A 21,598-nucleotide genomic window follows, 5' to 3' on the forward strand; every position below is an offset into this window, starting at 1 on the left:
GTGTTTCCATGCCGGTCACGCAATGTTCAGTTCAAATGTTTGTTTTGAGGAAAGAAAAGTTGGAGGTTGAAAAGATGTGGAATGTATTGGAACAGAGATTGAACATTTGTCCAGTATTTTTGTAAAAGAATGAGCATGAGGAAAAAGACCAGTGAATTAATGAGTTCAAAAACAGTATTGCCCAATAAGATTGGCACCAATCATGGGACTGTTTATTATGCATCTTGGCACTTATTTAGCGTTTCATTTTACGTGAATATGACGGTGAAAGTCGCGCTTGATGTATTTTCACTACCAACCAAACTTTCAGGATGAGCACAGATAAGCTTTATGGGGCAAGTAGACGTAAAAGTCGGTCTGAGCTCAAAAGTAACCCATTACTTCATAGTTCATCATCAAGCATCAAACGCTCTACTTCAGATATCAGTGCCGACATTCTTTTCAAAATGTCCAAGAAAATTGCCCAGCTTACCAAAGTTATTTATTACCTCAACACCAAAAATGAAGACCATTCTTTGGAAATTCAAAACATGGTAGATGCGTATGAGCTTGAAATAGCAGAGGTATACTGAATCAAACAGTCCATAAACAGATTTCTCAATGCGTTGCAATGTAGCTAGATCATTATTGAAACTGATTCAATTTGAAGTTAGGTTATTGAAGAAGGCACGCGTATGATTGACGATGCTCGACTCAAGTGGACAGAGAGTGAACTAAAGTTTAAAACTCAAGAAGATATGATTGCGGTATGTAAGCAATAATGTGACGGTCAAGCGTGTATCGCCTTGTAGTGAAGATTATTTTCTAAACTGCATAGTCCAACTTTGAATAGACATATCTGGAAACAGTCAAGTCACAAAAGCTAGAATTAAACTTTGTTCGAGAATCCGAAAAAAGTTTGCAAGAACAACTGGCGTGTGCCAAAAGGTGGATGACTTGAATCTGCAGTGCATTTCAACAAATATATGAAAACGAGGCTGGTTCAATTTGTCAGAGAATGGAGTTGGACCATTAATGCTAAACCAAGAAATTGATTCTAGATTGGCGAAAACTCCAGAGCTGGCGATATCTGATTTGTCATCCAGCAAACAAGATCTCGAGTCCAGGATTTTAAGCATTACTTCGCAGTATGAGCAAAAAATTAAAGCAATCAAGTTGGAATGGACTTCAGAGGTATTCAATCCACATTATTATTGATTTACATTGATCCAACTAAACATCACACACTTTGAATCAGGTGGAGGATCTACAAAATGAACATACCAAAAAAGTGCGAGCTATCACTGAAGAAAAACAGAAAAACGATGATCAAGTCCGTGTCAAATTGGAGAATATGGAAAATAAGGAAAGTTGATAGTCTTGTAGTGTTTGAATACATTTTCCTAATAATGATTACAACGTGTTTTATTAAATAGGTCGAGGAGGAATCAATCAAGTACCAATCAGAAATTAGACGATTAAAATTGAGTTTTGAAGAACAAGAGACTAAATCCAAGATGGAGTATGTTGAACTGGAAAAGAAATTGCAAGAAGCCATGCTTGATGTAAGTAATAAAAGCCGTTGTATTTCAAGCAAGATTTTTAATAATCCTATTATATGATGACTTTGTAGAACCAAAAGCAGTTTGCCGAACGAGATTCTGCTATTTCCGAGTTGCAAAATTTATCAGCAGAGTAAGTTGATTATGATGACTTTTGGGGTACTTTTGTTAACGCAAATGTTGGATTAATTATAGAAAGGATTCTCATATCCAAGACTTGGAAAACAAAAGTGATGATCTAAAAAAAGCGCTCACAGAGTCAGCCGAAAAGGTTTCACGGTTATTGGTTGACAAAACAACTGAGCAAGAGGTAAGCAATCCATGGTTACTATTTTTCAAAAGATTGTTTAATCAATTAACAGCATTTCACATTAGAAAAATAATGAACTTTTCCAAAAAAATAGAAAACTTGGTAAGTGATATGCACTGGTTGTTTATAATTACACTATTTTTCTAAAATTTTAATTAGAAAACAAGCTTGAAGACATACTATCAAAGCTGGCCGTCAGTGAGCAGCAGATTCGTGAAGCCGAAATTGCATATCAGCAATCAAACAATCAAATCAAATCTCTTGAAGAGGAGGTTGCACTTGTCTCTGACGATCTCATCAAGTCCAACGAGTATGCAATTTTGAGCTGTCCTATACAGAAAATATAACTCATGTAGCTAATGAATTCATGATCGTGTAGAAAGATTGACCGATTTATAGAGCAAGTACAGCTATTCGAGGAAACGATCCAAAATCTAAACATTCAAACATCCATAAAAGGTGTATCAATGCAAATTTATAATCATTGAATCATTTAACAAATGTAATAACGCTACTATTTAATTTACAAGACACAAAGATAGTTGGACTCGAGGAAGATCTTCAGGCTCTTGAGCAAAAGCGAATCGAGGTAAACAACCATAAATTTAAAACTCAGTTTGAAATGGAACAGTTTTTGATATCAAAATACTTTGACTGTTATTTATATTAGGATTTAAAAGAAGCAGTTGAGAAACTCACAAAAACTATGGAAGCAGATAAAATCGATTCAATTGCAGCATTAAAGAGCAACATGGAAAGTAGCCAAAAAGAAGCTGAATTATTGAAATTAGAGGTAGTTTATAGTTGCTTATATCAAGCTGATTCAATGTGTAGTTTTAACTATTTTTGATAATCTAGGAGATGAAATTATTATCCAACAAGATTTGCAGTATGCAGAGCGAGTTTGAGATGACTATACAACAAAGCAACTGTTTATTTGAACAAGAAAGATCATCATTAAATGTAGGCTATTATATACTGGATATGGTTATTTAGCACAGTAATACTTGCATCGGGATTAGTGTTTAATGTTTTGATTGTATTTCTGCCACACTAGTCACAAATAGTAGAGCTAAAGGAGAATTTGCTTAACACGGAAAAAGATGTAGAAAGGCTGACTAAAAACTACAATCTCAAGTGTGCAGAGGCTGCCCAGCATGTCGTGAGCATTCAGGTGCATATATACGTTTTATAATTGGTTTATCAGGGCTGTAGTTGGCTAATTACTTTTTATCGAGTCAGAATTTGATGGCAACTGTCAATACATTGGAGGTTGACAAGGCAGATCTATTTCAAAAAATGGTTCACATTGATCGACAGATTCGGGCAGAGATGTTTGAAAAGTTTCAAAAGGAAAAAGGCGACCTGGAAATTCTATGGTAAAAAATAGAGTTTTGTTTAAAACTCTGAATTATAATAATGTATTTTATATTGAAATAGGCGCAATCAACATCACACAGATATACAAAACCTAAAGGATACGATCAACCAAGATCATGAGCAAGAGCTTCAGGTATTGATTACTGTTTGTCTCATGTCATACAGCCTACTAACACTATCCAAAAGACAACTGTGTACAAAATTAAAGGATATCATGCAGAGGAAGTAAATAACATCAACAAAACCAATCAAGCTAAGGTTGAAGGATTTCTGGCCGAGATGACAGAAAAGGAGCAGGAAATGAATCAATTAAGGCAGGAAAAAGAGCACTTGCAAGAAACTTTGGAAACTGAGAAATACGTGAGTTTGTTTTTAAACAAATTTTAAGTAATGGACTGATGGATTTGATGTTGATAAGGCTTGGTGTTTTTTAGCTACAAACCGAAGTGCTTGCCAAATTAGAAACGGATCATATAAATGGACTAGCGCATCAAAAACAAAGACTAGAAGAGCTCATGAAACAAAAGGAGAACGATTTGAGTATTGCATCTGCATGTGCAATTTCAGATTTGGAAAAGCAGCATGCTACCACGCTTGCAGAATCAGAAATAACTCATAAAAAGCAATTGGACGATCTACGGAATTTTCACACAGTTTCTGCTCTTTCATCAAAAAAGGTAAGCCAAACAACATGATAGCATCGTCAACCTCATTGACTAAATGATACTATGCTACAGGAGTTTGAGACCCAGCGGCAAATTGAAATATCTCGTCTGAAAACTATGCACTCGGATCAAATGGCATCTCTCATTCAAGAACGTACCAAAATGTTGTCAGATTTGGAAGCAGATCTTTCAGCAAAAATGAAATCTGAAATTGAAAAAGTTGTCAAAAAGTGGACTTTAATAGTACAAGCTCGAGAAGATCAAATTCAAACTCAGTCGGAGGATATTATCGCCAAGCAGGTAACACAATTGATTTTTGTTTGTTTGATACTATTGACTAAATTCACGGGCTTGATAACGGTCAACTATATAGGAGCAAATCAATCTTCTTAAACAGCAAATTCAAGTACTGGAAAGTAATCTTGCAGGTGCTTTGAAAAAGTTATCCGATACAATCGCGCTGATGGAAACAAATGGGTAGAGTATATTTGGTTTCACTCAATACATGTTTTCAAATGCAGTTCATTTTGAATATAATTTGTGATTGATCATTCCTATACTACAAATGTGCTTGATATAGAGCTGAAAGTCGCAAAATACTGGAAGAAAGCGTGATTCAATTTGAAGCCGATTTACAAAAGGAGATTGAATTGGTTAAAACGGAACATGTTAGGGAATTGCAAATTATGCTTCAAGATTTTGAAAAAGCCAAACTGTTTTTGAAAAAACAGATTTCTCTTCAAGCTAAACAGTGAGTTGATTATGCGCTATTTTTACGTAACACGGTATTTTGAAATGGCAAGTTTATCAAAAATCGCTCATTTATATTTAGATTGCAAGATGCAGACATAAAGTATATAAATAGAGAGCCAAGGGATGTAGATATTCAAACGATATCCGAGCTTAAACAGCAAATAGATGGACAAAAGGAAAAAATATCATCGTTGCTGGTAAGTATTCAATAGAAATGTAGTATTTTCATATCAGCTAACACTTGTCACTAGGGCGAACTCAATTATTTCAAGAGAGAAATGAACAATCGTGATGCTACTTTCAACAAGATATTTAGCAAGACACCTATTGTTGGTGTAATGCAGCCAATGACTCTGGCTCAAAAGGTTAGTAATGGCAGATGTATGCATACATGATAAATAGTATACTTGACAGCATTTTGATCATTGTTTTAGAAAGCAAAAATTCGAGAAAAAACAGAACTGTCACAGTCGCACCAAAAACTGCCACCTTTATTTCTAAATTCTAGCAATGAAGGAACTCCAACCGACTTTTCAATTTCATTTGTATAGTTTAATTACTATTATTTTCAAATCATAAATAAATCCAAGTGATAATACTGTCACTGTAATGTATTATTTTGCGGTAGTCAAAGTTTAAAGTGCCAAGGTAGTGCAGTCTTTTGAAAGTTTATTGAATTAAAGGAAGTACACGCTCGCGCCAATGGTTCTCCCATGTTGACTTGAATTCACCTACACCCTGTATCAAGGTAGAAATAGAAGCATTTGGTGCTGGAAAATTGCCAATTAAGTCAACTAGTTTTTTAAAAAGCTCCGTTTCGTCCTGAAAGTATACGCCATTTTGATTGTTTTGAACTAGTTCACAGATGCTGTAAAGTTTAAATAGAATAGTGGTCAACTTGAAATCCATCATCAACAAGTGTTTAAACAGTCAAAGGTTTGAGCAAGCATATAACATACGTTGGGTAGTAATAGGTGCACACTGGAGTACCGCAACCAAACATGTCTATAATTTTCATGGGAAGATCTAAGCCCGATGACGATGTATGGAGTGAGATGCCCAAATCCGCGGCAGCAACAAGTATTGGGTAATCTTGAGGTTCTAGCCAGGCAAACTTGATGGATACATGTTGCAGCTTCAAGTCAGTCGCGAGCTGTTCAAAACTGCTCCGTAGTGGTCCTTTCCCGGTGATAATAACAATCAATTTAGACAGTGGCACAGTGACTTTGTTTTTGGTAAGTCGATCTTGGGCAGCACAGTCGTAAAGTGATAGTGCGCGAAATAGAATACCAAAATCTTCATCTGGTGTCCAGGACGTACAACTAACAATCAGAGCAGGACGATCGGGTTTTAATTCAGCCAATCCTTTAGCAGTCGACTTTGTGAAAATGAGTTCTGATTCGTTCGAGTTAGGATTCTTGTACTGTATAGTTTGAGAAGACATGTCTAGGCGACTAAATAGCTGTTTGTGAGGTTAGTAAACTACATTTTCAAATCCAGTTTTGAAACTACAAAAGCTAGGAATGAATAAATGCCTACATTATGCTGCTCTATTGGGGATATTTGCTTAAAATGTGCTGCGGGCTTGTCGTAGAGTACAACCACCTTGCCTCTAAAATCAATTAAGCATTACACTTTAAATCAATTGAACACAACCATACAATAAAAAACTGATGCCAGAAATTACCGAATCTGCCATGAAAACTGTAGCTCTTTAGCCATTGCTTCCGTCACGCACAAATGCAAAAATGCACCAGATCCGCACCACTGCTCGTATCTATTTGGAGATGAACAAGTATTAATGGGTTGGTAAAAGCATCAAGTAAAATTAGATTGAAACTTACTTTGTAAGAAAGAGAAACAAGAGTTTATTCTTGGCAAATTGGTCAGACATGAGAGAGTATCCAAAATTGTGCCAATCAATAATCAATTTGTTTCCCAAAAGAATGGTGACAAGTCGAGCAACCAGCAAAGTTGGGATAGCAGGCGGATTCTGTCATCAAATGAAAACAATATATTCAGAGTCCAACTACTGACTCAGTCTAATCTATAGCTACAGAATGACTCAGTAACATACTTGAATCAACAGATATTCTGGTTTCCGAATAGCATATATTAGAATCCAAAATAGTCGCAGTGTTTGAGAGATGGACCTCCACAAACCCAGCAAAATAAATAGTCGCTTATTCAATGTGCGAATCTTGGCAGGAGAAGGAATACATATCAAATTGGCTGCCTTGCTGATATCCTGTCTTAATTGTGAGTTTTTGTATCCGATAAAGTCCACCTCAAACCCATTCTGAACTAACGAAAGAACATGGTTCTGCATGCGAGGAGAGTGTCCCAGATCGCCCAACACAAGAACAGCTACTCTTTGTCGTTGATATGGAATTAACCGCAAAGCAACAATGTAACCACAAAGTAGAGTTGCTACAGCAATAGGAATCACAGTCAGAAGATATTCAATCATCTAGAGTGATGCTGATATTTGGGGAAATCTAATTCATTATACGAAACTCGACATCATTTGGCTTCAGACAAGTGCCAATTCTTGAAGTTTGCAATACTTGGTGCAATAATCCATTTTAAATATGAATTCTTGTGGAAATTGACCATCTAATTTATTATTATATATGCAAGAATGAATGCTGATGTCCAATGTCCAATGTCGATTTCCAGTAGATTAGTGATTGGCATGATCATCTAGGTAGTCTTGAGGTGATTTTATCCACAGTAATTTTCCATCCTGGTTTCTGTTGACTACCAGCAGCAGTGATCCAAGGACAAAACCAACGATGTTCCATGATTACGTCAAATGGGGATCGACTCGGCTGAGAATTTAATGTATTAGCAAACTGCCAGACACCACATTCACGAAGGCAAATAGCACATTGAACAGTATTGATCCCAGTTGCTGGTTTTTCAGATTTAGAAGCAACGTATTCCCACCCGAATAAAGCCATCTGAAATGCAGTGCAGGATGATGGAAACTGAGAGTGTTTGCGATGTTGCAAGCAATCTGTAGTCGAATCATTGTTGAGTTGAGCTATGTCATGTAATACACTTTCAATGTTTTCTTGGACATCTACCGACTGCAGAGTGATTGCCAGATCTGCAACAACTCCAACCAGCGAGTCCCGTCGTTTATAAAAGGCAAAAAGAGTTTGCGTGTAGCCTATCAAAGGAAATCTGTATTCATGTTCAGGAATAGCATATATCCTCCATGTACAACTATCCTTGTGAGTTGACTGCAACAAGCCCACATATTTCTGTACTATAGTGTCTGTTATGCAATATTGAGCAAACCAGCCATTCAAAATACAAGCAATTAGTTATTATGCCAAGTGACTCGACCAGTGGATACATGACAGATAAACTCAAGGATTACCTGAAGTAGATCCTAATCTGACATTACAGACCACAAGAGCACCACAGTCGGTGCATAAAAGAGTATTGAGCGAATCATTAAACCAGCCATGAGAAGCACAGATTAAAGGAGATAGTTGGCAAGGTTTAAGTGGCCAGCAACGGTCCTTGTAAGTAGATAAACGAAGCATCAGTTGCTTGTTTCTGAAAACAATCCGAGAATCAAGCTGAAGTTCTTCATCTGCAGCATTCAGGAGTGAATAAAGTCTTGCTCTTGTAGCATCAACAACACTTGAAGAGTCATGATGTGAGACCATCAGAATATACTCAAAAAAAAGCAGACAGCAGTAGAATAAAGCATTGATTCGATTGTTACAGCTCAAATCATCGATATTTCCCAACTCGATTCTAGATTTACAGCGTATTTACGCAAGATGGAATACTTGCAGACTTTGGAATTACAATAAATATTCATATAATACTCTCAAACTACAGTTTGAAAATGAGATTGTTCTCATTTGGTATGATCATACATTGTACAATTGGCAATTTTGCAATCCAGATATTGAGTTCAACTGTTGTCAATCAAACTCTACAGAATTTGTACACTAGTCTGGACCAATCGTGTAATTTTACAAATTATTTACATGGTTGAAATACTGCAACAACAGCTTGCTTTCTGTCACCAGAATGGTTTCAAGAATGGCAAGATTAGGTCGAAATATAAATATTTTGTGTGTTTTCCTGGTCAATGGCTGCAAACAAGTACAATATCATATCACGTGATTATTTTTCACTCTGGTTTAAAAATTTGCATGTTGGTTCAACTCACGCTCACAAGTCTTAGTCCACACACAAGAAATGGATGAAGACAGAGAGGTTTCCAAACTCTGGCGAGTTTATAGAACTATTCATGAAATGGTCAGCCATCGAGGTTATTTGGTATCCAAGGCTGAATTGGAAATGTCTCTTGACGATTTCCGCTATACTTACACCAAAGGCGGCATCATAGAGTAGGAACATGTACATTCAAGTTGGATTTGATTCAGCATTTTCTGGATTCGACATATACTGGTTTTCTACCACGAGAAACAATATTATTTATTTCTTGATGGAGCAAAACACTATATTTTTACTAGAAATGCCACAATTCATCTTGCCGAATTGTTGGATATGTCGGATCGTGATGCTAACCCGGCTATTTCCAACTTTCTAGTCGCCAAGGCTTGACTTTTCTAGTGCAGCACTCATCTTCTGAAAATGATCAGCTGTTGGTTTTTTTTACAGACGACGACTCGGTTGGCATTAAGCCTATTAAAAAGTAAGACTACCTAATTTGACTTGCATGATTCATGAGGTTATATGACAGATTGAAAATTTTAAATGCATATTTCTGTTTCTATTGTAATAGGATTTGCGAACGTATGATTTCACAAAGTATCATGAAGGGAATTCTTATTTACAAGAAATCGTTGACTCCATCAGCAAACAAGGTTTGTTTTTTCGACTTGATGACTTTTATGAAGTCCATTGTAGACGCCTAGATGTAAAAGCCAAACTGCTTCTCCAAATCCAGACTTATTTATCATGTATTTTTAGGTTGTTCAAGAAATGGCACCCAAGTATCAGTTGGAGCTGTTCCAAGAATCTGAACTGCTTGTCAACATCACTCAGCATACATTGGTTCCCGTACACGAAGTGCTGACAGTAGACGAAAAGAAGACGCTTCTTGCTCGATAGTACGTATTATTGTTTTTACCGACATCTCAGCCACACTTGGTATCGGTTTTAATCTTATGGAAATTTCATTGTACTCTTATAAAATGCTCTATTTTGACAGTCGTTTAAAAGAAACACAACTTCCTCGCATACAACCATCAGATCCAGTGGCAAGATACTATGGTTTGAAACGTGGACAGGTGGTCAAGATTATTCGTCCAAGCGAGACTGCTGGAAAATATGTGACTTACCGATTCTGTTTCTGATTGTCTTGAATAAAACCTGCACGAACCAAATAATATGCAATTTCAATTCACCTAGTTTAAAGATCTTACAAGACAATATTTTGGAAATAGTGCTAGAACATTCAAGGGCTGCATACCACTCGACATTTGATTAAAATGCAAATGAAAAAGTTTGTATTTTTGAAAAAATCCAACATTAACATTTGCAAACTCAAGTATTTGCAAAACCACCTCTAGTTGCAAATCTGGGCTCGCAAGCAAGTGATAATCCATATGTTTGATCATCGTCCAAAACTGGATAATTCCGAAGAAAATCTTGAATTTCTGGCACTGGACCTAGTTGGTAGGGTACTTGCTGATATGTCTGAGATACCACAGGAAAATGGTCAGAAATACTGCCAGCCCACAGAATAAGCAATCCTGTATTCAAGTGGAAATATCAATTTACCTGAAGTTCAAGCACATAACTGGCAATCTTTTGAAACTTTTGGAAGTTGATCAAATTGCCCTCTAATTTTGTCTTGCCACAAGTTTCCAAAAACACCTGCATATCCATATCATTTTGAGCCATTCATCCAGTTACAAAGTCAGTATAATATTGAATTGCTTTTAAAATAATATGGATCCCCGTCAAAACAAACATACCAAATCTCCTTGATAAACCCCAGGAAAGGGTACAAGCGGAGGCTCTACAGCGTGAACCTTTGTTCTCAAAAGCTTGTAATTCAGCTCACTCGACGTCAACCGCTTCAACTCTTCAAAAGATTTGATAAATTTTCCACCAATCAGCTATACCAGTACAAACACAGTTGTCAGTTTCAATCAAGTATATAAGGGTGCATAAAATTAGTATGATATTCATTGTAATCCATTGGCTTTACCACCATACAATAAACACGTACCTCCTTAGTTTTCTTGAGTCGATAGACAGAGGAAGATTGAAGTGCAGCAAGCACTTCCTTGACCCCGTTAAAGTTGTTGAGTTTTTCCAATTGCTAATATTTCCTCAAGCCATGCATTAATACTCATCACTATCAACTCGGTCTAAACAAATTTTCAATAAGCTATACCTGAGCCAATGCAATAATTTTTTCCATCATCGCGGCACGAAGCTTGATATTGTCTTTGATGGTAACAATTTCAGTAATCAACCAATGAACGACATGGTTAGACCAGCGCACCATGCGAATAATATTGGGTGCACGTGTTTCCTTGTCATCCTTCATCCAAGCCAAATCCAAAAACTCGCGGGCCTAATCATGTATTGGATAGTTGTAAATGTCAAGTCTATTATACATCCGCCAATGCACTCTAGATAAACATATAAATGACCACTAGAAATTGTACCTTGATTGCATTAAAAAGCTCAAATTCAATTAAAGTCAATTGGCGAGCAACCTCGATGGGATCTAAATCAACCATCTTGAGTTTCAAATCATCCATAAAAATTTCAGATTTCTTGTTGAACGCACTCCATGGAGCACTGATTGGACGAGATACTGTTTCCATCATTTTTGATTCGCGGTTTGATGCAATGTCTGTAGAAACACGCTTTAGCAACGCTTTTGGAAGAATTGGTTTTGGACATTGTGATGGCATTTCAATTAGTGGTGCTTCCACTCCGGTAAGCTATGCAATATTGAACAATACTCGTTAAACGCGGCCAGAGAAACAATAAATATCTTTCCAATATGTTTCTCTACCTTTCGGTTCATGCATGTCTTTAGCATTTGTGCAAGCTTGGGGTTTTCAAGAGCATCCATAAATGTAGTCAACAATTGAACTAGCTTTGGATTGGACTGAAAATCAGACCAATACTGCTCCATCCAATACTTGATCATATTTGCAGCCCTGACAACATAAAAAAACTGTGATTAGAATAGTCGATATTAAATCACAAGTGAATTATGAATACTATATTAAATCAGTCATACTTTAGAATAACAGACGATGAATTAGACGAAGTTGATCCAGGTTCTAGAGATTTGGATGCTGAGCTAATACTATCGCGGCAAATCTTTGTGATTCGTTCAAGCAATTCCTTGCTGTCAATATAAACAGTATGGGTTAGCAGTAATGCCTGCAAGTATTGGTTGTCTAAAATCCACCAATATGAATGTCAATATCAAGTATATCATAATCAAGAACTATAACTCCAAAAAATATCGAGATATTCACCATAAGTTGCAGGATCTACAAGACGCTCAATAAGTTTGTCGATTGTCCCAGCCTTGACACTTTTTTGGCCTGCTTCGTTTTTTAAAAATATAATTTCTCCAAGTGATTCATCTTTTTCGTCTTGTTTGTTTTGTTTCTGCTGCCCTTCCTCGATTTGGAACATGACCTAATACCAATTAAATCAGTCATGTCAGCAATATATCATTTGACAAACCATTAACATGATTCGAGAAATAGTGCCTTGAATAAGCAGATATTACTTTTTCAGTAATGCCTTTGCGAAGTTTCTCAATTTCTGCACGAAGATCCTGTGCTTCTAATTCCGCCAACATTCTAAGATTCTCACTTGACTAGAGGATGAAATAATTTGTCAATGGTTTAGCTTTTTGGAAATAGGTAACTGCATTGTTTACTTTTACCAAACACACTCCAATCCATGCTTACCTTGAAACGCTCCTCAAGCATAATGCGTTGCGCTTCGGCATCATCCAACTGAGCCTTCACTTCAATATATTGTCTGTATATTTTTGTATTTCCTTCAGAGTCTTCAGTTTCTTTTGAAGCAACACTAGCATCAGCATTTTCGTTTAAAATGTGCAACTGACTTGCTTTAATAGCATCTTCGGAATGTTTTTTTTGATAGTTCTACAAAGATTCATGTGTTGATATTAAAATCTTGACACTTTCTTTTCTACTGCTATATATACTCTTACCAAAAATGCTCGTTCTGTTTCTTCTGCACGTTTAAAAATAGTTTGAACTTGATCTTTCTGCTGCTTTGTGATATTTGCTAGATTTTGTTTGTAGTAATCCTCCTGTTGCGCTGCTGTAGTTTCAAGAACTTGGATTTGCAACTTTACACCAGATTGTTTATACGACAAAATGATAATTTTCATGGAATTAGTTGAATTAAATAGTATGAATATTTAATCAAAAATGTGGTTCAATAAAGTACCTTTAAATACGATATAGTTGAAGCCTGTCGCTCAATTTCGTCCTGCCAAAACTGAAGCTGCATCATATACTTTTCTCCGGTTTCTCTATCTGGAATACCGACTGATTGCTATTTTATTCAAGTGTCCACATATAGAATGATATCAGTATAGTTGGTAGATTTCAATCAATATGGTAATCACGTTCATGTGTCATGGAATTCCAAAGCAAAGGCAAGTGTAAATAAACATGGTTTTTGTTAATCATGACACTTACTTCCATTAGTCGATTTTTGTACATTGATATGTGCTTTTCTTCAATAAGCTGATGAAGAGCGTCCTGTTAAAAACATGATAAAGTTGGTACAACATCATTGAAAATTCGATAAATATCCTGGAATAAACAATCGACATTTTATAATAGATGCAGCGACTTACCTGGCATCTGTCTTCAAATATGGCTTGTCCTATAAGTAATTCTATGCAAAGCTCCTTGAGTTTGACAGGATCTGAAGGTAGTTCGCTGTCAAGCTGGCCCAATTGTGTTTTTTTCCACTGTTATATTAACATGAGCCCACAAACAGAGTTAGTGACATATATCATGACTGCCAATAAATACTGCACTCATCAACTGGCTTGCCTGCAATATATTTCGAGATGCAGTGATGCGTTCTAACGATTGAATCACGGTTATTTAAACGTGTTAGTATTGACCATCTATACAACATAGTCCGACTATCTATGGATACAAGTATATTTCAAGCCAAATACCTTGGATAAGTGATTCGATTTGAGGATCGTCAGTATATTCGCAAGCACAGTTGCCTAATTTATTTTTGATTAGCAAATCCGGCCCATAGCTAAGAATCCGCCGCACAGCATCCATTTCTCGACAGGCAGCAGCCAAATGCAAAGCGGTGTTGCCTTGTAAATCTACAGCGTCAATATTAATTGTAGGCTAAAGCAGGAACTCGATAGTATTAGTACGAGTTCACCAATTGAAATGCAGCTATTGCTGTTGAACGGGTGTCTGCTATGAAGCTAGACTCGTACGGACATCCAGGACATGGAGATGCAGGAGTTGAGGTGTAGTAAGCGTGGCTGTACCCCACTATCACAACTACTGTATACACAAATGGCCTCGACTGTTTACCATTCCATTAGTTGCGCAATACTCGACACCCTACGTGTCGCCTGCCCCATATTATATCGAGTAATATTCCGTGCCTGTTGCAACACGGTGAAATGATATCAATGCATGGCAATATTGAACAGTACCTGTTGAAGTAGCATTTCAAGACATGCACTACTGCCATTACTGGCAGCAATATGCAAAGCCGTTCGTCCATCATCTGGTCCCGCAAAATTAATATCATGCTGAGCCGACTCGGGTCCATCAATTAGTTTCCGTAACAACACTACGTCCAGTTTGGATACTGCTGTGATTATCTCCATTGCTGTTGAGAATGCAATATAAAGTTGACCAAATATTGATAGTCAAGATTAGATATTGGTTGCTTGGAAAACAAGCTCGGGTTTTACTAGAACGCATTTATATTAGACACGTGACCTGGTATGGTAAGAATCTTGACTATTCAGCCAAATTGCATATATTTATTGCATATATTGCATTCATGCAACTCTCCAACTGCATCCATCCAAGTGCTTGGATTTGCCAAATGCAATAACTTGACTCTAATAAAAATGTAAATTTACGCAGTAAAGCATAACAGATTTGTGCTGGGCTTTATATTTCTATTCAATTTATAGCAACCTCTATTTTCAAACTATTAAAGATATAAATAAAATTGAAACTTGCTTATATTCCTTCTGATTGCAAGAAACTCATGAATCCTGTTTGTCTGCGATGCATTTCTTCCTGTTGAGTTCCTGCCAATTTGATCTGGGTATCGAGCGATTGCCTAGTGTAATATACAGATTAAATCATATTTCTTAATTTAAACATTCAAAAAACATACTTTAGAGTTTGAACCTCTGTTTTGTATGCGCGAATCTTGTTTTTAAAAGATTCCAATTTGGATCCATAACGTTGATCTTGCTAAAAATATAAAACTTTGTTGGTATCTTATAGAAACAGTGTCTATACAAATTATATTGTTCTTCAGCTTGAACTGCATTTACCTGTTCAAGAACATTGCATAGCTTTGCTGCTTTTTCACGATTTTTTAAATTATCTTGAGATAAAGACTCTATCTTTTTGGCTGACTGGAGTCGCTCTTGCAAGAGAAAACTCTAACAACGTCATAACGCAATATAAAATACAATCAGTATGGAATTATAAAATAGAACTAGTATGTATTTATCTTGGCTTACCTTTTGTCTTTCCAAATCATGCATAAGTGCTTCGCGCTCTTTGTTGGATTGATCTTGCAACAGCTCAAGATCCAAAATGTGATTTTTGACAGACTGTTCAAGCAGTGTAGTTTTTTGACTAAATGATATCATGAATTAGTTGATGGGTAAATGTTGAACACATACTTTTATCCAAAATAGTCTACGGATCATCCATCAATGTATTACTGTTGTGAATTTAGTTTCTGCTTGTAGTCTTCCAGGCTGGAATTTGCGGTACTCAACATAGTGTCTATTTCAAGACAGCGTGATTGAAGATGATTACATTCTGATTGAAAGTTGTCTCTTTCGCTTATCAATGATTTGTTCATGGAATTTAATGACTCTTGATTGGATGTCAGTTCGCGTATTTCAGCCTTGAGACGATCTTGCTCCTATACAGTATATAGTTGAAATCAAACCATGCACAATAATGGAATTCAGCACTGATATCCAAATCATTGCTTGCTTAAAGAATCGACTATTTACCGTAGATGTCTGCTGACGGAATGATTCGTCTCTATTATGAAGTTCAGACAATCGCTGTTTAAACACTTCCAAGCTTCGCTCAATCTATCAATATATTTATTTTTAAATTAGCTTTTGATATATTAAAAACAATCAATGCTGGGTACAAGATAAAAGCGCAACTTACATCCGCCTTTTCACTTTCAAGAGTAGACAGTTTGGCCCACTCTTCTTCTCGGATCAATCTGCATTTTTCCATATGCTCCTTTTCACTATGGCATATTTTATGTGACATGTCTTGAATTGTACTATTTAACGTCTTGATTGAACTTGAATTGATATCACAACAAATTAAAGTTAGTTTTGATAGCAATTAAATGATCAAAAGTGGCGTAAAATACCTCTTAAGCTCAACAATCTTATCCTTTAAATCACCAACCACATTCTGGTTTTCAGTACGCTCCTTCAACACTGTCATCTTCATGTCGCTGATATTTACGCTACAATAGTGTAAAATAAATGATAAAGTTCCACCAGTAGCAGATTATTGTGCATGTTTAGTATATCAACACATTTCAGTAACATGGCCAACACCGCGATTCTTACTTGAATTGATGAGTATTTTCCTCCATTCTACTTTTAGTCTTATCAAGCTCCTTTTTTAAAGATATACATTCGGCTGTAAGATCATCTTGATGACGCAATGTTTTGCTCAATTCCTGTTCCAAAGATGCAACATTTGCTTGCAGTGAGTCTTTTTCTGTTTGAAGAACTTTGGCCTCACCAAGCTGTTCAGCAAGTTGCCGTTTGTGAGAGCGCAGATTCTGTTCATAATCTAGTCTAAGCTGTTCTTTTTCTGCCCTAATTTATTCAAATTGCATTGAATCACGTTGGTGTAAATGTTAGCAATTTGCAATATTTGTACTCGTGAATCTATGGCAAGAATATTACTGTGGATATTGACTTGAGCCAATAAACTATAATTCATCAACTCACCTCACTTCGTCAAGTTCAGAAAGAAGCATAGTTGTTTTAAGCTCCAATTCCACTTTTTCACGCTGGACTATGCGAAGCCGTTCAGTATCAGATTCGGCATCTAGTAATGCATATTATTTGTACAAAATAAAAATCAATACATTATTTGATATGTCATATTACACCCTGATACAGTATTGATCACACCAGGTTTATAAACTTACCCAAAGACTGTTGCAAAGTCAAAAATCGTGCTTCCCATTGCTTAACTTCTTCCAATTTTGCTATATGGATTTCCTTGATCTCTCTGGCATGGCGCGAGTTCTGAATTGAAATCATATCACATTCATCATAGATAAAAATATAAGCAACAGTGCTATCAAAATAAACTGTTATGCTTAATCATGTGGTTTAAACATACCAATTGATCCTTATCCAAGTAAAGTGATTCAACCTCGCGTTTGGATTTATAGTACAAATCTCTGTACTTGTCATTTTCCTAATCAACTCAAAGGTTTGAATTTAGAATCTACTGTAAACCATCATACTTGTCAAGACATAATATCCTATCCAAATATTTTGACAAATCTAAACACTTTTGCAGAGTTTCACCGAGATACAGCTAACCTTTGACAAAAGCACCCATTTAGATTTTTGTGATTGCTCAAGCTCATTTTGAATCTGCAGTCGTAGTACCTCCATATCTCTATTTCATAAAAACGATTCAATGCATTGATCATTCAAACCAATGTCAAACTCAAAGTGTGAATTTACGATGTAGACTCCATTTTAGCCCTGATATGATCCATCTCTGTATCTCTTTGGTCAACCAACTGTTTCCAAAACTGCAATGATTTAGTGGTGTCTTGTTCAGCAATTTCCTAAAAGTGTATAAATAAATAGTTTGATATGATTCATTTGATTCAAATACAAATCTGTGTATAGACATTTGCACTAGACGGACATAAAACTCACCTTTTCTTTGAGAGCTACTTTATACTCTTTAGCAGCTTCTTCAGATTTAGTTTGAAGTGTTGCATAAGCTTCCTTGAGCTGTTACATGGTCATCAAATTCGATTCAAGTGTAAAATGGATGAGCTGAAAATATATCATAATCATTAAACATTTTTTCACATACAGTTAAACTGTAGTTTAAAGTTTTGATTGGCTTGTAGTTACAATGTTACATGGCGGTAGATGCACATTAAAAACTCGGGCGTTGATATACAAACCTGCTCGAAATTCTCGCGGTAACACTCATTATCTTGTTTGACTGTTTCAACAAGTGCAAGTGCAGCCCGTAGTTTATCTAGAATATCGTCTTTTGACATGAATAATACAGCCAAACGTGGTTTGTCGGTTTAAATATTTAATGATACGACACGAAACCATGTTCATATGAATTTAATCTACAACACGTGATGGAAACTTGCCAAGTTTTGGCCATAAACCCATGGTTTAACCTATACTAATGCATCTATAAAGCAAGTTTTTCTGTTTAGTATCTTTAGAGTTTAATTCTCCAACCCATTTTTAGCTGAACTTGTTCATTCACGCGAACCAAATATACATTACTAAAAACCAATAGCTGTATCAATACATGACAATTATGACGCACGGTGCAGAAAATGTTATGGTGGTTTGTCGATGTAGGCCTTTTAGTGAAAAGGAAAAGGCTGCAGGTCATTTCAAAATATGCAACATTGATCCAAAAAACTGTGTCATTTCGTTAAAAAATCCAAAACAAGAAAGCGACATCAAAACGTTTACGTTTGACTCGGCATTTGATGAAGGATGTACTCAGGCAAGTGATTTGGTTTTGCTAGTTTTGTTTAACCAAAAAAATCGGTTGGATACATGGTCAATTCAATACTATTTATTCGCGACTAACAACCAGATTTTATCAAATACTGGGGCAATCTACTATTTTAAACCATATTAGACCGAGGTATACTCTGAAACCGCGCAAGTCATTGTGGATGCTGCCCTAGAAGGTTTTAATGGCACAGTACTTGTATATGGTATGTACATAGGATGCTGGTTGAATTCAAGTCATTTTTTGAACTGTAGAATACGCTCATAGACTGGGATATCATACTAAAGAGTTTGTCAAACACTGCACTATTTAGGTCAGACTGGTACGGGTAAAACCTTTTCAATGCAGGGTATACCAACCACTCCGCATCTTCGGGGTATCATTCCAAAGACTTTTCATCATATTTTTGATCACATTGCTCAAACATCACAAAAAAAGTTTCTTGTACGAGTTTCATTTTTAGAAATTTACAATGAGGAAATCAAGGACTTGCTTATCAAAGCCAACAAAAATCCAAAAGGTGGTCTTGATCTCAAAGAACATCCAGAAACGGGTATCTATGTTAAAGATCTATCAGCATTTGTTGTAAAGAGCGTTGAGGAGATGGAGCATTTGATGGATGTAGGAAATAAGCATCGGTCTGTTGGCGCGACACTGATGAATGAAAACTCGTCACGATCGCATTCTATTTTTAGTATTACTATTGAATCATCCGAGCCTGGACCGGATGGACAGGATCGTTACGTTTCAGGAAAACTTAATTTGGTTGACCTTGCAGGATCTGAACGACAATCCAAAACGGGTGCGTCGGGAGACCGACTTAAAGAAGCCACCAAGATTAATTTGTCACTTTCAGCACTTGGAAATTGCATTTCAGCACTTGTAGATGGTCGCAGTTCACACATTCCCTATCGCGATTCTAAACTCACTCGACTTCTTCAAGACTCTTTGGGTGGAAATGCAAAAACGCTCATGATTGCCACTCTTAGTCCAGCAAGCTACAATTTTGAAGAAACACTAAGCACTCTGAGATATGCAAATCGTGCCAAGAGTATCAAGAATAAGCCAGTGGTCAATGAAGATCCAAAAGATACAATGCTTCGAGAATACCAAGAAGAAATTGAAAACCTTCGACGAGCTCTTGAAGCTAGAAAGCAAGGAGGAGGAGCTCCGCGTATTATTACCAAAGTCATCAAAAAGCAGGTTACCAAAAAGGTGCAAAAGCTTATTCAGCGAAAAAAGAATGCACCTGAATCCGATTTAGTTGATGAAGTTGGTAACCAAACAGAGTCTGAAAGCCAAAATTATGCTTTTTCCGATGTGATTGAGGAAAGCATAGCAACTCAAGACAAGCAGGGAGATGACGAGAGTAGTTTGAATGTAGAGCAAAACATCATTACAGAAAACTCTAGCTGTAATTTAGCACAACTTGATCCCGAAACTATTGCTAAACTGCAAGCTGAAGTAGAGGCTGAAAAACGAGCGCTTCTTGCGTCAAAAGACATTGTTATTGAAGAAAAGGAGCGCATTGCAATGGAGCTAGAGAAACGTGCAGCAGATCTTGAAAAGGAGCGACAGGAGCGAGAGTTTTTAGAATCCAAGTTAAAGGCAATGGAGGGAAAATTATTAATAGGAGGATTGAACATTGTAGATAAGATTAATGAGCAGGAGCGTGAGTTATTGGAGGCACAAAATAAGCTTCAAGAGCAGCATCGACGCGAACGGGAATTGCAGCTACAGCTTGAGCAAAAGCAAGAAGCACAGTTACAGTTGGAGGAAAGCCATGCATCTTTACAAGAAGAAGTTGATGTCAAAACCAAGAAACTTATGAAGCTATGGACAAAACTACAAGAAGTCAAAACAGAGATCTCAGATGCCAAGGACGAGTTTCGCAATGAACGCGAGGATCTACTCGATACAATCAGAGAACTATCAAGAGAATTGAGTTTAAAGTTGACAATAATTGATAATTTTATACCCACAGAAGAACGAATTAAAATTGAAAAGCGTGCGTTGTACGATGAAGAAAAGGATGACTGGATAATGACTACACAGCGAGATCTAAAACAGCACGTGGATCTTCCAGTGTCTATACCAACAATCAAAAGGCCGATATGTCAATACTCCAAAATTATGATGACGATGGGTGATACCAATCCACGATATCGATATGATAATATTCTAACACTTCCGGTAATTGACTCATGGGTTAAATTTACATGATGTTTTTTTAAATAGCCCAATGTCACTGGTATATAGTTGTATGCTAAAACCAGTATGACTATTTATAGATTGAACTTCCAGAGAGAACAACATTGCAAAATGAGGCACCCAAGCATGGAGGCCGAGAAATTACAGCATTGAAAGGAATGTTGGATTATACACTGTTTCAGGAGAGTGAAGACATGTACGTATCATCAGACCTGATGGGAGAAGAAGATATTTCAGGATATTCCAGCAACGATATATTGGGAAGTGGAGATGGATATCAACCACAAGGGACAACACACCAACGCAGACGATCGGTGGATCAACGACGCGTATTAGGAAAAGTAGAAAAAGTGTCATCAGAAGTCGCGACAAGTAATATAAAGACAAGTAAAGCAGAATATCCCAGCAGTAAAGCAGGAATGGCAAAAGGTCGATATGCATAAAAAATGAAGATTGAATTGCAAACGTTGTTTTTTCGGACAAGTTTTTTTTAGAAAATTGTTGATTGAATCGAATACAAATTTACTATCAATTCTGGACCTGCCGTTTATCTAATGGAATCTTTTACTTGTTTGTATGGAGATGAATCGAGCAGTTCTCAACCCACGCCTGATGATCACATCGATCCAACTCAATCCATTCCTACTATGAGAGTTGCAACCATAAACAATGTCATTCACTGTGATG

The 21,598-nt window shown here is 36.6% G+C and overlaps 5 protein-coding genes across 5 annotated transcripts; 2 read left to right on the plus strand and 3 right to left on the minus strand.

Moving 5' to 3' along the window:
• Positions 1 to 5,318: 5,318 nt before the first annotated feature.
• Positions 5,319 to 7,119, minus strand: BATDEDRAFT_10975 (chitobiosyldiphosphodolichol beta-1,4 mannosyltransferase; the record flags this gene model as incomplete). Its single annotated transcript, XM_006678264.1, has 7 exons — positions 5,319 to 5,517; positions 5,609 to 5,873; positions 5,907 to 6,111; positions 6,189 to 6,261; positions 6,337 to 6,426; positions 6,494 to 6,642; positions 6,727 to 7,119. 7 exons carry the CDS (start codon positions 7,117 to 7,119, stop codon positions 5,319 to 5,321), a joined length of 1,374 nt encoding a protein of 457 aa, XP_006678327.1.
• Positions 7,120 to 7,348: 229 nt separating this feature from the next.
• BATDEDRAFT_24671 (uncharacterized protein) lies at positions 7,349 to 8,332 on the minus strand (the record flags this gene model as incomplete). Its single annotated transcript, XM_006678450.1, has 2 exons — positions 7,349 to 7,932; positions 8,038 to 8,332. The coding sequence occupies 2 exons, from the start codon at positions 8,330 to 8,332 to the stop codon at positions 7,349 to 7,351; spliced, it is 879 nt and encodes a 292-aa protein (XP_006678513.1).
• Positions 8,333 to 8,876: 544 nt separating this feature from the next.
• Positions 8,877 to 10,013, plus strand: BATDEDRAFT_88106 (DNA-directed RNA polymerase core subunit RPB5; the record flags this gene model as incomplete). The annotated part of the gene is made up of 5 exons (XM_006678637.1): positions 8,877 to 9,028; positions 9,232 to 9,336; positions 9,427 to 9,508; positions 9,615 to 9,754; positions 9,856 to 10,013. The coding sequence occupies 5 exons, from the start codon at positions 8,877 to 8,879 to the stop codon at positions 9,998 to 10,000; spliced, it is 624 nt and encodes a 207-aa protein (XP_006678700.1). The 3' UTR covers positions 10,001 to 10,013.
• Positions 10,014 to 10,190: 177 nt separating this feature from the next.
• On the minus strand, positions 10,191 to 14,544 carry BATDEDRAFT_88107 (uncharacterized protein; the record flags this gene model as incomplete). The annotated part of the gene is made up of 18 exons (XM_006678730.1): positions 10,191 to 10,343; positions 10,428 to 10,523; positions 10,625 to 10,768; positions 10,882 to 10,974; positions 11,050 to 11,232; positions 11,327 to 11,608; positions 11,683 to 11,830; positions 11,914 to 12,076; positions 12,158 to 12,323; positions 12,418 to 12,507; positions 12,602 to 12,802; positions 12,871 to 13,011; positions 13,113 to 13,220; positions 13,367 to 13,429; positions 13,528 to 13,644; positions 13,709 to 13,761; positions 13,861 to 14,047; positions 14,368 to 14,544. The coding sequence occupies 18 exons, from the start codon at positions 14,542 to 14,544 to the stop codon at positions 10,191 to 10,193; spliced, it is 2,565 nt and encodes an 854-aa protein (XP_006678793.1).
• Positions 14,545 to 18,493: 3,949 nt separating this feature from the next.
• On the plus strand, positions 18,494 to 20,923 carry BATDEDRAFT_11069 (uncharacterized protein; the record flags this gene model as incomplete). Its single annotated transcript, XM_006678278.1, has 4 exons — positions 18,494 to 18,700; positions 18,833 to 18,905; positions 19,014 to 19,874; positions 20,124 to 20,923. The coding sequence occupies 4 exons, from the start codon at positions 18,494 to 18,496 to the stop codon at positions 20,921 to 20,923; spliced, it is 1,941 nt and encodes a 646-aa protein (XP_006678341.1).
• Positions 20,924 to 21,598: the final 675 nt, after the last annotated feature.

Source organism: Batrachochytrium dendrobatidis, assembly GCF_000203795.2.
Source record: "Batrachochytrium dendrobatidis JAM81 unplaced genomic scaffold BATDEscaffold_5, whole genome shotgun sequence".
Classification (NCBI taxonomy): Eukaryota; Fungi; Chytridiomycota; class Chytridiomycetes; order Rhizophydiales; genus Batrachochytrium; species Batrachochytrium dendrobatidis.